Source organism: Cebus imitator, unplaced genomic scaffold, assembly GCF_001604975.1.
Source record: "Cebus imitator isolate Cc_AM_T3 unplaced genomic scaffold, Cebus_imitator-1.0 Scaffold81, whole genome shotgun sequence".
NCBI lineage: Eukaryota > Metazoa > Chordata > Mammalia > Primates > Cebidae > Cebus > Cebus imitator.
This window is the reverse complement of record NW_016107396.1, coordinates 7,113,538-7,129,088: the sequence shown is the minus strand read 5'-3', so window position 1 is coordinate 7,129,088 and position 15,551 is coordinate 7,113,538. Positions and strand designations below refer to the sequence as shown.

General features: G+C 41.6%; 1 protein-coding gene across 3 annotated transcripts in view; it reads right to left on the bottom strand.

Moving 5' to 3' along the window:
• The window catches only part of HDDC2 (HD domain containing 2), a 30,512-nt gene extending 29,716 nt beyond the window's left edge, over positions 1-796 (bottom strand). For 2 of the 3 annotated variants that reach the window (XM_017533345.1, XM_017533347.1), the window contains exon 1: positions 522-796. In XM_017533345.1, the coding sequence (XP_017388834.1) occupies positions 522-605 (84 nt within the window). In that variant the 5' untranslated portion in view covers positions 606-796. The remainder of the gene's footprint in view (positions 1-521) is intronic. The other variant, XR_001826710.2, reaches the window with a different exon arrangement.
• Between the last annotated feature and the right edge of the window lie 14,755 nt (positions 797-15,551).

The window sequence follows — 15,551 nt, the reverse complement described above, 5'->3', positions numbered from 1 at the left end:
ATTTGGGACGTAACTGTGAAACAGAGCCTATCAACACACACACACACACACACACACAAATTTGGGATGTAACTGTGAAACAGAGCCTATCAACACACACACACACACACACACACACACACACATTTGGGATGTAACTGTGAAAACAGAGCCTATCAACACACACACACACACACGCGAGTTCTGGGGTCGTGAGCCCGGGACGCGCTCAGCGCAGGCCGGCCCAGGCCAGCTGCTCTCCGGGAACCGTCGCGGCTGCCTGGCGGCCCTAGCGGCTCCGGGCTCTGGGCTCAAACTCTGCGCGGCCCCGCCCGACCCGGCCTCCCCGCCGGCTTCTTCCTCCGCCCACCGTCCAGTACGCGCCTCCCGACGCCTCCGCAAGGCCGGCGCCTTTCCCGAATTCGGCATGGCGGGCCGGCGCGGGAACGGGAAAGGCCGCGGGCCGAGCCGGGAGCCGGAAGTTGCGCCGCCTCACTGTCCTGCCTGCTCCGCCGCGGCCTCCCCGCCCGCTGCCCGCTCACCTTGAGCTGCCCCACCAGCCGCAGGAACTGCAGCAGGGAACGAGCCCCGTGGCCCGAGAAGCCCGCAGAGGACACCGAAGCCATGTGGCCTCGGATCCCGGCCGGGAGGAGCAGGCCGCGGCGAAGCCCCTCCCCTCCCTCCTCCTCCCCCTTGTTTTCCTTCCCGCTCTTCTTGCCCTTCTTCCTCTTTCTCCTTCCCTTCTTCTTCTTCCTTCTGCCCCTCTTCCTTCTCCCCTTCCCAACTCCCTCCTCTTCCTCTTCTTCCTCCCCTACTTCCGCTTTCCCCTCTCCCCCTTCTTTTCACCCCCCTCCCCCTCTCCTTTTCCTCTTCTTCCTCCTCCGCCTCCACTTTCTCACGGTTTTCTCAGGCCCTTCTGTCCAACCTTCACCTTCCTGGCCTTGGTGACTGCTGGTTAAGCATTGCTCCACCAGCAATAGACACTTTGCTTGGCACATACTGGACACTTCCTTTCTAAATTTATGAACCTCATTATTCTTCAGTTGACAGTGTAAAACCATGAAACTAAATGAGGTCACCGGTCAAGAGAGTGTGAATGAAGAAGAAAAGACACCCAAGGGCTGAACCCCAATATTTAGACTTTGGGAGATCGAGAGGGAGCAGCCAGTGAGGCAAGAAGAGGATTAAGAGATAGTTGTGTCTTGGAAGCCATGTAAAAAAAAATTTCAAGAAGGAAGGAATATGGTCAACCAAGTCAATCTTACATTAGACAAGGACCAAGGTTTGACTTCCACACTTAGTAATTTTATATTATTGGTGACTCTGACAAAAGCAGTTTTCAGTGTAGTGGGGCAAGCAGACCCTAGTAAGATAATTCTGAAGAAAATAGGAGCAAGTATTTCAACACATTGGAGATGGGATTGGGTGATGTTAACTAGCGGAGAGACTGTTTAAAACAGAAGATACTGTGTATGTTTATTTACTGATGGAGGTGATCTAGTAGAAAGGGAAGGATTGACTATATAAGAGACAAAGGAGAGAAATATTTGAATGTCAGCCTTGAGTAAGGAAAAGTAGTTTCCATCTAGTGTACAAGATAAAAGATTGGCTTTAGATAGGAATATGGAGAATTCATTCAACTGTTGGAGGAGGACAGAATATATGGTGACTAATAATCAGTCACAGATGTGGTTACGGGAGGTTGTAGAAGTTCTTTTCTGATTGCTTCTATTTTCTCACCAAATTAGGAAGCAAAGTAGAGGCTGGGATGTAACAGTAACAAGTAACCGCCTTATTTCCTGTATCCCAGCAGTTTAACACATCAAAGGTTTATTTCTCTCTCATGCTAAGTGTCTGTTGCAGATCAGTTAGAGGATGCTGCTTGCTCCAACCTCACTCAGGGAGCTGGGAGGCTTTCTTTGCCTCTCTTTTGCCAAAATTGGAAAAATAGAAAAGTGGCACTCTGGTTCTTAAAGCCTGTCTCTGGAAGTGATATATGACCTTTCGTCTACATATCTTTGGCAAAATAAGTAACACTGCCACATCTAACGTCAAAGGGGTCCTGTGGAGGCCTCTGGCAAGAAAGGAGGCTAGAATATTTGTGAATAGAGGAGGAGGCATTTGAGGTTTAAGGAGTGATACGGTTTGGCTCTGTGACCCCACAAATATCACGTCAAAAAGTTGGAGGAAGGGCCTGGTGGGAGGTGATTGGATTATGGTGACTGACTTACCCCTTGCTGTTCTTGTCATAGTGAGTGAGTTCTCACGAGATCTGGCTGTTTAATAGGGTGTAGCACTTCCCCACTTTGCTCTCTTTCTCTTCCGCTCAACCGTGTGAAGACGATGCCTGCTTCCCTTTCACCTTTCACCATGATTTTAAGTTTCTGCAGCCATGCTTCCTGTATGGCCAATGAAATATCTTTAATTTATAAATTACCTAGTCTCAGGTAGTTCTTTATAGCAATGCCGGAATGGATTAATATAAGGAGAAAGAAGGCACGAAATAGTTTTTTTGAAGCCTAGATCAGCAAAAACGTTAAATATGACTAAGAACCAAATAAATGCCAAGGACATTGGGGCTTGTATTAAACATGGTTAGGAAAATGACCTGGAAGCCATTTTTATGATGGTAAGTGGTGCTAAATAAAGATCAAGCCAGGTGTGGTGGTTTGTGCCTTTATCCCAGATACTCAGGAGGCTTAGATGAGAGGATCACTTGAGCCCAGGAGTTTGAAACTGCAGTGGTTTATGATCACTCCAGCTTGGGAAACAGAACGTGTGTCTAAAACATTTAAAAAAAATTTTTTAAATGGAAGAATCAAGGATTAAAAAGAAGGAACAAGAATCAGAGGCAAAGTCAGTCAGGTCCACTGGAGGAATACAAAAGCAAATGAACAAAAAGATCCAGGAGAATACAGAAGATGAGTCTGCTGGATTTGCAGAAGATTGTAATGAGGGGCTTTCTAGAGATTGGTGCCATGAAGCAGTGGAGCTGTAAGCTAGCTGGTGAATGTGCAGTGCAGCCCCTACAGTTGCTTCTGAGCAGCCTTATCTTCTTTTGCCAACAATGCCTGGATTTCCTTTGAGCTCCTCCTGATTCATACGGTCTTCATTTAGTCTCCATGGGTATCTCTGTCGGTATCTGCAAACTTCTTTGCAAAGTACATGTGAGTTGTCTTAACCAAAGACCATTTGTGTAGTGAACTGCAAAGAATTTCTCCAGTTACCTAAGTTATCAGGAGTTGGAAGATGTCAAATTGCTGAAAAAGTATGAATTGAGCATAGTTTTTGAGGGACTCTATTTAAAGATGTTATGGAATTTTCAAGGGGACGTTACTATCTAAAAATGCACTTGTTATTGTGAAAACTCAAAAATAGTGCCAACTTCTTGGTTTGCTAAACTGCATATGTTCATAGGGTTTGTAACACGATTTGTTCCTACTTTATCATTAAAGACACCAAGATGTTTGACTCTAGTAGGTAGAATAATAGCCTCTTAAGGATGTCTGTGCTGATTTTTCCAGCACTTAAATATTTCTATATTACATGGCAAAGGAGAATGGTAGCATATGGTATTAAGTTTGCTAAGCAGCTGAACTTAAAATGAGGAGATTATCCTGGATTATCCTGATGAGTGAGTTGTAATCTCAAGGGTTCTTAAAGGTGGAAAAGGGAAAGAGAAGAGTGAATACCAAAGGGATTTGATGGGAGAAAGAACTGGCCATTGCTGGCTTTGAAGATGGTAAGTTTATATAATTTCTTACAATAGTAATAGGAAACTAATACTGTGGATAATCATACTGGATGTGCTGAATCCCTTTTTACCCTTTTCTGTTGAAGAACGGAAATTGGCAAGCCTGTTTCTTCTTCACAAAGCCAAAGACATATTTCAATGATGCACTGGTCAAGCATCTTCCTCTAGCATTAGGTTAGAGGAAATAGGAATCATTTTATTTCCACAGCAGGTGCTTCCATTTTAAAGCAATGAGCAAGGAAGGAGATTTGGCACAACGTACTTGAGTCAATTGAAGAAAAGATGTTTGAAATTAGAAGGCTCTCATTAGAGGAATTCTTTATTTGGTCCCAATATATACTTCAGGGGAACCAGTGAATATCCCTGAAATTGTCTACAAATTGTGTTGCTTATGAGATTTTTTTTTGTTTAGACGACTCTTAAAGTGATCTGTGGCCAGAACAGGGGCAAAATCTGCTACTATTGAGAAAGCTGCTATGTATCCGTGAGTACACAAAACTCTGGAGTCAGAGTGATAATAATCAAAGCTACAGCTGATTGAGCCCCTGTTAGTGTGAAGCATTGTTACATCTCTCATCTTGTTTTATTCTCTCAATATCACTCCAAGGTATTAATGATACCACATTCCAGATGAGGAGACTGAGGTGCACCGAAGCTAAAGAACTGGCCTCAGTTTTCAGAGCCAGGAAGTAGTGGTACCAGAACTGAAGCTCTAGCCTGTCTTCCTGCAAATATTTCTTTTCATGGCACTTGGTGCTCTCCCGTGGCTATTAGTACCCACTTCTTAATGTTGTGGAAATTCAGTAATATTACATGTCTGAAATGGATTTTGTAAACTTATTTACAAAGTAAGAAGCATGTGAAGAATTGGGCACGAAAATAGGTAGTGATAGATTCATATGAGAAACTTTGTCAGAAAACATTCATAAGTACATTCTGGGAGCTGACTAAAGAGTAGAGATCAAGTCAGACCAAAAATCCAAGTTCTGTTTTTTTCCTATATAATATAAGATATTCAAGGAAGAAGTGCTGCATCAGCCTGCTACGTCTTCCTAGATAAAAAAGGTTAAATACGGTTTACATCCACCATTCTCAACCCAGGTTTCTTTCACCCAAAGGGGACATTCGGCAATATTGGGATACATTTTTGGTTGTCCCAGAAAAGGGGCAGAGGAGGGGAGGAGCATGTACGAGGCAGAGGCCAGGGCTGCTGTTAAAATTCTTGCAGAGTGCATGACAACCATCTACCAGAAAGGATTATCCAGCACGAAACATCAATAATGCTACGATTAGGAGACTACGCTCTATGTGTTTAAAAATAAAGTGCTTAAAATCACATTCCTTACATTGTCAATGAATTATAATCAGGAGAAAATTGATGCTATGTTTATATTAAAATGAATGAGTTATAAGGTAAACAAGTTTCACATAGTATCTTCTCTTTTAATTAGTGTAGAAAGGCTCTTAAGCTTACCCCTGACAGAGACTGGGAAGATGAGAGGAATTAGAGGATGGCTTTGATCATTTATGTAACTAGGTTAAAGTAAAGAAATTCAGCTCAAAGAAGATAAATGTAGGATATTAAGTCTGGGAGCGAAGGAACATTACAAAAGGAATGTTTGTTCAAGGGGAAGAGATTGGGCTTTGTTCAATTTTGCCACTTGCTTGCCCGTGGCAAAATATTGCAGCACAGGGAAAAAAAAGTCAAAGGGTGCACACTACTTTCCCCACAAAATCAGGCATTCACTAAAGAGCCAATGGAGGTCTTTCTGTTCAAAGGAGCAGCAACAGAGTGAACCAAGTCTCTGGTGGCTGAGATAGATGGTAAAACTTTGCTCTACAGAAGATGTGTTTTCATTCCATTAGGCCAAGGACCTTTTGGCCTCCAGGCTCAAAACCAATTAATACCATTAGCAGATGTGTTACAGCCACCTCTGGACACATCTAACTTACAGAGTGGAGAGGTTCTGCACATATAAAGACAATATTACTGTTTTGTTTTGTTTCAATTCTCTGAGTCCATAATCTCTTACACCAGTGTTTTTTAGTAAGCCTTCAGATCTTCTCCATGGAGGACCATCTTCAGTGGCTACAGATTTTCATAATCGGACAACAGGCTTTCGCTACCTTGCAACCCCATATTTGTCATATGGGATAGACTCAAACGTTCATCTTTTCAGAGTGACCAAAGCTATGGTTGGACTCTGCTTCTCTGCATGCATCATAAGGAATAAGGCAGGGTTTCAAGTGCATTTCATAGAGGATTTTGAGGGCTGCCACTGCCCCTGGGAGCTGCTGTGTGATGAATCATCAGGTGTCTTAGACCTGGTGGTATAATCCTTCTCCAAACAGACAAAAATAAATGAAACAATGGTATACAATCAGTAGTAGCATTTTCCTGTTATGTAAAGCAATATGGTTATTCCTTAAAAAATAAACAAACAGCAGCAAAGTTAAGTAATACACAGAATGAGTTACATGAAAAGAGAACTAGGAAAAATTTCTGAAAGCATTCAGTTTCCAATCATTTGGAATATTTCTTCCTTACTTCTAACCAAAGGAAATTACTGTTATTGTTGTTGTTCTAGTGCATTTCTAATGATTAAAGAGTAGATTTACATTTTGCAGCAAAATCGTAGTTATCCTAGAGGCCAAAATTCCAGTAATATTATGCATCTGGAATGGCATAGAAATCAGAAAATTAAAACGGGAAAAGAATTAAAAATATGTCTAACAGAAAAAAAAAAATCTAGAGCATCCAGCAGTAAAACCATCAAACCAAAACATGATTTGGATTTTGCCCAAATGACACCTAGCACTTAGTGATCCTTTGCTTTGATGTCCAGAAAAGATAAAGCCACTTCAATGTTATAAGAGTCATAAAAGTCAAACCATGTCAGCATGCAAGCCAAGAAGCATAGAAGTGTGGTGGAAAAGAGAAGAAAACAAGAAGGGGGAATGGCAAATGACAAAGGCAGCAAGTGGGGAATATTGCAAGTAACAGTAACAGGAAAAAAAAATAATAAAAGGGCAGCTAGTAAAATGGCAATGCTTTGCTTCACTAAAAGTACAGGACAGTTGGGGACTCTCATTGAAGGAGAAGAAGTTGTGGGAGTGGGGAAGAATTTCGGGGAGTGAGTACAAGAAGTATTTATGTGACAATAACAATACCTTTTTTTTTTTTTCTCGAGACGGAGTCTCACTCTGTCACCCAAACTGGAGTGCAGTGGCACGATTTCAACTCACTGCAGCTTCTGCCTCCTGGGTTCAAGCGATTCTCCTGCCTCAGCCTCCCGAGTAGCTGGGACTACAGGCGCCCACCACCAGGCCCCGCTAATCTTTGTATTTTTAATAGAGACGGGGTTTCACCATATTGGTCAAGCTGGTCTTGAACTCCTGACCTCAGGTCACCCACCCGAGGGTGATCCTCCTGTCTCGCCCTCCCAAAGTGCTAGGATTACAGGCATGAGCCACCGCCCCGACCGACAATGATAAGATCTTTCTTTACACAACACCTAATTTGTGCCAGGCCCTTTGCTGGGATCTCTACCATATCGTTCGAATCCATACAACTCTGCAGAATATACCGTCTGCTTTCCACAGTTACGAAAATAGCACAGAAAGGTTAAATAACTTGCTCAATGTTCCACGCTTGTTAGGTTGCTGTGTCAGGACTTAAACTTTGTAACACCATGGATTATATACTTTCCAGCACCTACACGGCCTCCTGGGATTTTCCAAAATTGAATTCTGGAGATTCTGGCAATCATTAGGGTCTTCTATATGGGGATAACACATCAATTGGAGAGGAGCTATGCTAGAATGTCATACTGACATGTAAATACTGGGTGAATCTCAGGTGGCTGTCTTGCCAAAGAATCTTAGTTTAGAGCTTGCAAGGGAATACTAAGCAGAAACGTTATTCTATATAAAGTGCATCTCAAGAAATACGTGCATCCTTGGTTCATTCTAAATGAAAAGACAATTTTCCTGGCTTATACATTAGGTAAAGTTTCCTTTTTGATGACTGTCCTTGTCATTTGTAAGTGGGACTTGCCTTTGAAAGTGGAAATACCAGAGGGGAAACCATGAAGTTGCAGAATTCTCTCACTTTTTGGAAGTACTTTTCTGCTTTCACAGAGTATTTCTCAAGCAGTTTTATCATGATAGTGATACTAGACAGAAAGATTCTTGAAGGTGGACACTGTGTCTGATCCATCTTTTATCCCCAGAGCCTAGAACCTAGCATGGTCTCCCGTAGACATGGTGATAGGAAAATCATGGTAATTGTGGTGGATTTAGAAAGGAGACACATTTCAGGCAGAACCAGTCGCCTTGTCCAAAGGCAAGGAGGTGTGCACCATCAGGTGTTTGTAGAGCATCACAAATCAGGAGCTCAAAGATGTTCATTTAGTTGGGTGCAATGGCTCACACCTGTAGTCCCAGCACTTTGGGAGGCCAAGGTGGGTGGATCACCTGAGGTCAGGAGTTTGAGACCAGTTTGGACAACATGACAAAACCCTCCACTAAAAATACAAAAAATTGGCCAGGCATGGTGGCAGGCACCTGTAATCTCAGCCACATGGGAAGCTGAGGCAGGAGAATTGCTTGAACCCAGGAGGTGGAGGTTGCCGTGAGCTGAGATTGAGGCACTGCACTGCGGCCTGGGTGACAGGACAAGACTTTGTCTCAAAAAAAAAAAAAAAAGTTTATTTAATGAACAAAATCAATCTATTTGGGAGGGAGATGTTTCCCAATTTCCACAAAAATAGATGCTGCTGGTCCAAGGGTTTTGACATTTCTATAAAGCAAGCATATTCAGGATTGTGAGACTCCTGTCCCTCTCTTCTCCCATGCCCAGGTGAGGAGAGGGAGGCACGGAGTTGGGGAGAAAGCGTTTCACACTGCCAGGGATGGTTCCTCCTTGTCCCCAAGGCCAGGGAACATCTATTGCCAGAGCCACAACTGAGCAACATCTGTTCTATTCCAACTTTCTGCTTCTCCCCATTCTCTCTTCATTTGAGCTTTTAAACTGCCTTTAAAGCAGGAGTTTTAAAGGCAGTTTAAAACACAATGGGCCGGTATATGCCTTCAGCTGTTTCTAATTCTCTCCCAGGCCCACTCTCTCCCCATAAATGACACATTGTAGAAGGTGTTTTATAGCCTGACTTGTTAATAGAGCCAGATCATTCTGTAACAAAACCAAATATGGCAATCAAGTTTAAAACACAAAATCACCAAAAAGCTGAGAGAGATAATCATAGAACTATTTGTCATCTATAAAAGGAACTGGACCATCTAATTTAAAAAATGCTTCAAATTCTAAAATTCTAACCTTTAAAACAAGATTCCCTCACAGTTGAAGGACATGCAATTTCATACTTGGGCCATTAGATTTTTCCTTTATTGGTGGGCTTAGTTTCCCTCTGTAGATACTGCTATGAAGAAGTGAATGAATAATACAAGGATAATTAAATCTGCTCATTTTCTGTTTCCTAGGGATTCAGGACTGAATCAGATAATGTCCGTAGAGCACTTTAGGACTCTTCACTCAACACCATTGAATTTAACAGATAATTGTCAGCAAGTAGCTGCAGAAGCCACCATCAGATAAAACATTGTTCCTTATGCTTTCATAATTGATGATAATCATTCCTCCCCCACTCCACCGCTGCCCCTTCTTTTCAGATTGGGGAAAGAGAATTCTGAATGGTGATCAAGGCCACAGTTTAACTTGCAAATGTCAAGAAGAATTTCATCATTCTTTGTTATTTTTGATTGACTAATATATTAGTTAATTGCTGACTAGTTGCTAATGAGCTAATTTACATGCACAGAGAGGATCCGTGAACCCAGGAGCAGCAGGCAAAGCTGCAAAGCACTGCTAAACAGATAATGGGTCCTGTCCACGGCACCTCTCAGGGCAGGTTAGAGAGAAGAGTGTAGAAACATTGTACCTGTCTTCCCATCTTCCCACCTACTCAATAAAGACAAGTGGGAAAGCTCATGGAGGCTCCTTTGGCCATGAGCTCCTCACTGCTGAGTAGCCGCCTGTAGTATTAGAAGACTACCACTAGGTGGCACCATCTCCTTAGTGTTCTCTTTTATCAGGCTCATGAACCGTGCAGGGCCTTTTCTGGACCACAGAATGCATTTATTGTTCTGTGTTGGCTGAGTTGGGTTTAACAAAAGGGATCTGCTCTCAACATGCTACTCTAGTTTTTTTCCCCCCTCCTTTCCCATGTTTTTCTTTCATTCTTGGGAATCTGAGCCAATACTTGGGCATATGCATAGAGATGAAGGCCATCATGCTGGTAATAACCATAATAGACAACTTAAAGGAGACAAATATTGATAATAAACTTTTAAATTTGTTTGCAGAGATGAGTTCTCACTATGTTTTCCAGGGTGGTCTCAAACTCCTGGCCACAGGCGATCATCCTGCCTCAGCCTACCAAAGTGCTAGGATTACAGGCATGGGACGTTGTGCTTGACCTTTTTATCTGCAACAATCCCTGAAAGCCTGAATTTTTTCCTTACTTGTAAAAAATAACTAGTGAGCTTTAATTGAAGGCTTTTATTTATGTGTTGGGGGTTTTCCATGTATTATTTCTCAAACTCATCAGCACTCTGTAAGGTTGCCTTCATTTTATGAGCAAAGAAGCTGAGGTTTACAGAATTAAAGCAAATTTTTGAAAGATGCCCAACAAGAAGGTAATTGAGGCACAGCAGGAGTTCAAGCTTACACAATGTCAAAGCATTAATGATCTTTGAATCATTCATGTAACTTAAATATTAGGTATAGTGGGAAAAATCAGGAAATATCTAACCCTTAGCGAAGTTCAAAATCGGATAGGGGAAATTGAGTAAAGGAACTAAATTACTTGTAATACAAATAAAAATATGAGTTATTTATAAAATCCATGAAGTTTTAAAGGGTCTGAAATTATTGGGGACACTTACTAGGCACATGCTTCCAGTCCAGGAGACATCCTGAAACCAAATCTTCTCTTGGAATAGAATTTTTCTGAAAGGGACATAGCTCTGAAGATGAGAGTGAAGAAGTTAGAATACAAAATATATATCTTTAGGTTTAGCCTTCAAACTCTTGCATGTTTACTGAAGATGATTTTGTTTCATGACACATTAATTTGTTCTATGTTATTTGAGGTGATGTCTTAGCTTTGTAAACAAGTAAAGGAGATCTAAGCAAATGTTTCAAGGGCTAGCAGGCCAAAGTCTCCTAGACTGGTGATCCCACAGAACCATAGGAAAAGCAAGAGCCAAGAACCTCATAATATGAAGACAAGCTAACATGGATATGTTATGGGCATGACCTCTGACTTCACAACTTATATGAATCACTGTGCTTATAACAACCCAACAAGAGGTGTGTAATACTGCCTTACTTACGACAACCCAACAAGAGGTGTGTAATACTGCCCTCCTATTCCATCAGGATGTGGAGCTCAGCAGGTTCAGCACTCACCAGAGGTCACACAGCTAGTGAGTGGTGAAGCTGGGATTCCATCCAAATTGGCAGATCAAAGAGCTTGACTTTTAACCTTTAAATACACTGCCTCCTTTTGGCATGCTACGTGGTGGTGAGCAAATGTTCTGGCCATTGTAATACTAACTTAAACTTGATTTATGTTTCAAATAAGTTTCAAGTACATTGTTGAAGTTGATGGTAAGAGCAATCCGGTGAGAAAGGCAGTTTAGATTTTCTTATTACCACACCTACCCTCTAACAAGCACACACACACACACACACACAAACACACATACAAACACACACACACACACACACACTCACACCCCAGGAGAGTTTAAGTGACTTGGGTTAAACCACAGATCTACCAAGTGACTGACACTGAACTTGAACCTAAATGTTCTCATGTTTAGCCTACTACTTTTCTCCTGTGACAGCAACACAATTTTACAGTTAAAAAAAAATGAGATAAAATTTCCTCCATGTCACCCAGAACATGACATTATCTCCAAAAGTCTCTAAGTTAGGCAAGTGGCCAGGCTCAGTGGCTCACACCTGTAATCCCAGCACTTTGGGAGGCCGAAGTGGGTAGATCACTTGAGGTTATGAGTTTGAGACCAGCCTGGCCAACATGATAAAACTCGGTCTCCACTAAAAATACAAAAATCAGCTGGGTGTGGTGGTGAGCACCTGTAGTCCCAGCTACTAGTGAGGCTGACGCAGGAGAATTGCTTGAACCCAGGAGGTGGATGTTGCAGTGAGCTGAGATCATGCCACTGTACTCCAGCCTGGGTGACAGAGTGAGATGCTGTCTCAGAAAAAAAAAAAAAAAAATGGCATGTTGCTTATAAAATGTCGTATGAACATCAAATCATATTAATACATACAGGTGTATATTTTAAATCACTTAAAACTCCCTATAAAGAAGAATCTAAAACTGCTTTTTCAAAATTTTTGCATGAATAAATTCAGACACAGCTACAATGATTTATATGTTTATTCAGAAATCAACATCTGTGTTTTGTGTGTGTTATGGATAGAGAGATTTGTACTTTATTAGCACTAGCCACATATAACAAATATACAAAGATAAAATTTCTATTCGGAAAATAGTCTGATATCACAATTTGTTTTTATTTCATCTCAATTTTCTGGTACCCTCTAAGCTGTAAAATCCTGGGAATCCAAAGAAAAGAGTTCAAAGGAAAGGGCCTGAGGGCAGCAGACAGTGGCTGGGAGTCAACAGGGGAGTCACAGAAAGTCATTACACCACTCTGAACCCCATATTCCTCACCTATAACAGAAAGGGCTTAGAATAACTCTAAGATCTCTAAAATGCTAAGGAATAATGCTTAAACTCGATAAAGTTTGAGGACTTGCTTTACTCTGTAAGAAGCTACATTTTTAAATAAGTAGCTAAGAATTTTCCATTACCCCCTTTTAATAGTGGATTCATAGATAATGCAAAACTATTGACACAGAAAACTCAGGGCTATTTTTCAGAGCCCAGGTTTATCCACCTCCTGTGTGCTTCTACTAAAACAGGCACGATGCACCGTCTCAGGTACTTCCTCACCATTTAGTAGAAAAGCTAATTGTGTAAAGAGCAATGAGAAAATACTAGTGACTAGATGATTCACTCTTCCACTGGCTAACGGTTTCTCTGATTTTGGCCCACAGGGAGCCACGTGGATTCACTGCTGAGAGGTGGCGCTCTTGACCAAAATATCCTCACATCAATGCTGATGGTCTTGACCTGTGTGGGCACTGAGGCTTCCCACTTTATGACTTCCTGATAACAGGCCACAGATATTCAGCGTAAATGACTGTACAATGCATCAATATCAAAACAATTATCATGGTACCCCATTCCCTTGTATGATAAATTTCATTCAGAATTACAAAGGAACAGGAAAAAGGAAGAGAAGGAGGGCAAAACCTCAAGAGACATCCAGTGTTTCAAGAAAATGTTGGACTTTTCTTCTGTGCCACTATCAAGCTTATTTCAAAATTCGTTTTCCAAATGACTATGGCAAAGAGGAGAGGTTAAAAGGTTTTGCTGTCTGTAGGCAGAAGGCATCTTTGTGCTAATATGTACCAGCATTCGTATAGAGCTCTAGAGGAAGACACCCAAGTTCTCAGAGACTTTCAAAGGTAATAATAAACCCCAAATTATTATAAATAGAAATTTAAGATTTAGGATTTAATAAACTGTAGTTCAAATTTAACACAGAATCCTCAGAAAGCAAAGCATAAGCATTTGTTTCCCTGATTTAAACTGATGACGTGCCAGGATGCTTCTCTTTATATCCTCCAAATATGAATCTTTTCACGGTCATGAAATAAAACATGTTAGGGTTTTCTCTTTTCCTGGGGACAAGCTGGCTGCCTGTCTGTTAGTCCCATAGATGGGGTCAACTCTCCATTGATATACCAGTGCCCCCAGTTTCTGTCTGTCATGGCAACTCACTTTGGCCAGTGCTTCATATTATTAGATCGTTCTTACATTAAAACAAAATTTGTTTCCCTGAAGTTTTTATTTCAATTTACAAACAAGGCAATACTTCAAGATTTTTTGAGCATCTGCTATCTGCCAGTCCCTGCTAGGCCTTAGGAATAAAACGATGAGGAAGTTATATATAGTTTACCTGATCTTGTGGAATTTATAGTCCATTTCTCTAGTTCTCTCAATTTTTCTGTCCTAATGCTCCTAAGAAATAGATCACATTCCCACAGTAACAGTGGCACTCTGCAGCAGGCACATTAGCATCTCAGCAGACAAAGAGATTGCAACCTGAAGAAGTCTACAAGTGACTCTACTTACCACATGCCCCTCTTTCAGAATCACTGTTCTAATGGCTCTGTATTCCTATAGAAGTTTAACCCTACATCCATGGGGTGGCAGGTCAAATGTCTGAAGACTATTATTACGTATCTTCTCCCCAACCTCTCACTTTTTGCATGTTCAGGCTTAACATGCCACAGAATTCAGACGACAACGGTTGTGTTCTTGAAGAAAAGACTGGGTCAGAAAAAGCTATTGAGAACAGCTGTAAAAGTATTTACATCTGTAGTTAAATGGAACTGAATCCATCAGGCAAAACCAATAGCTGAGGAGGAGAAAAGGGAATGAGCAGGCAGAAGCCTGGGCTACGAGCAGTGCACTGAAATGTAGCCTAAAATGAGCAACCCAAGATATGAGGGACGCGGAGAAGAGAAGGGGGATGCATTGTTCCATCATCTTGTTTTTCTTTACTGTAAGATGCGACCATAGATTGTTCCTTCTTGGGGGTTGGAAAAAAAGTATTACAGAAGAAAACATATTCCGTACCAATTGGTCAAACTTAAGATTTAAAGGGAGAGACAGAGGAGGAGGAGAAAGGGGAGGAAGAGAAGAAGAAGAAGAAGAAAAGGAATACTAGGAAAAATCATTTCCCCTTATAGAGCTGGAATGTGTATAATGTAAAGAGACAGTTGCCTTAAAGCATTAGGCCTCATGGCCTGATTAACATCATTTGATCTTTTCCTGTAGAAAAGATCCTGCATGTTTCCAAAGGCAGTGGCTTTTTCAATAAAACCAGAAGTCTGGGTGAGCAGAAAGCTGTTAGAAGAAAAAGCAACTTGTTTTTTGATTAATCATCTTTTTTTAATCCCACCTGCTTCATAAACTTCAGTCTCCTCTCTGTCAGTAGGGGCTGCATGTAAAGCTAAAAATCTGGGCCCTGGGGGATCTAACATCTAATATGACAAAAATCAATCAATAAAAAACTCACTATGACCTAAACTGTCAGATCAGACTTTTGGGCTGCCTGCCGACAGGAGCTTTTGTTTGTTTGTTTGTTTTCTAATTTTTTCATTTCAACTTTTATTCTCCCTCCTCTGTGCTATTTAGCTAACAGTCACCAGGCAGTGTCAGTGAGATTGATTAGCACACCATTATACCACAGTTTTTTTGTGATTTACTTTTTATCTTGCTTATCTACATGCTTTTGCAAGTTTCTGGTGAGATTGGTGCTCCTCCTGAATTTGAGAGTGACCATCAGAAAGCCAGAATTTTCCATTAAGCAATTTGGTGCAGCACATTGGTGGGGGCAACTGGAGCATCTCTACATCCGTGCTGTCATCTCAGGGTGGCCGGGCTAAGAGACACAGAGGGCTTCTGGTTGTTTGAGAGGACAGAGCAGTCATCGTAACTAGTTCAGTCTCTGTGGCCCATTCAGCTCCTGGCATCACTGCCAAGCCAGCCAACAAAGGACCATTGTAATCCTGACGGTTTCCCAGCAATGACAGTACAGACGCAGACCACCAACCAGCTCATTTCACTTA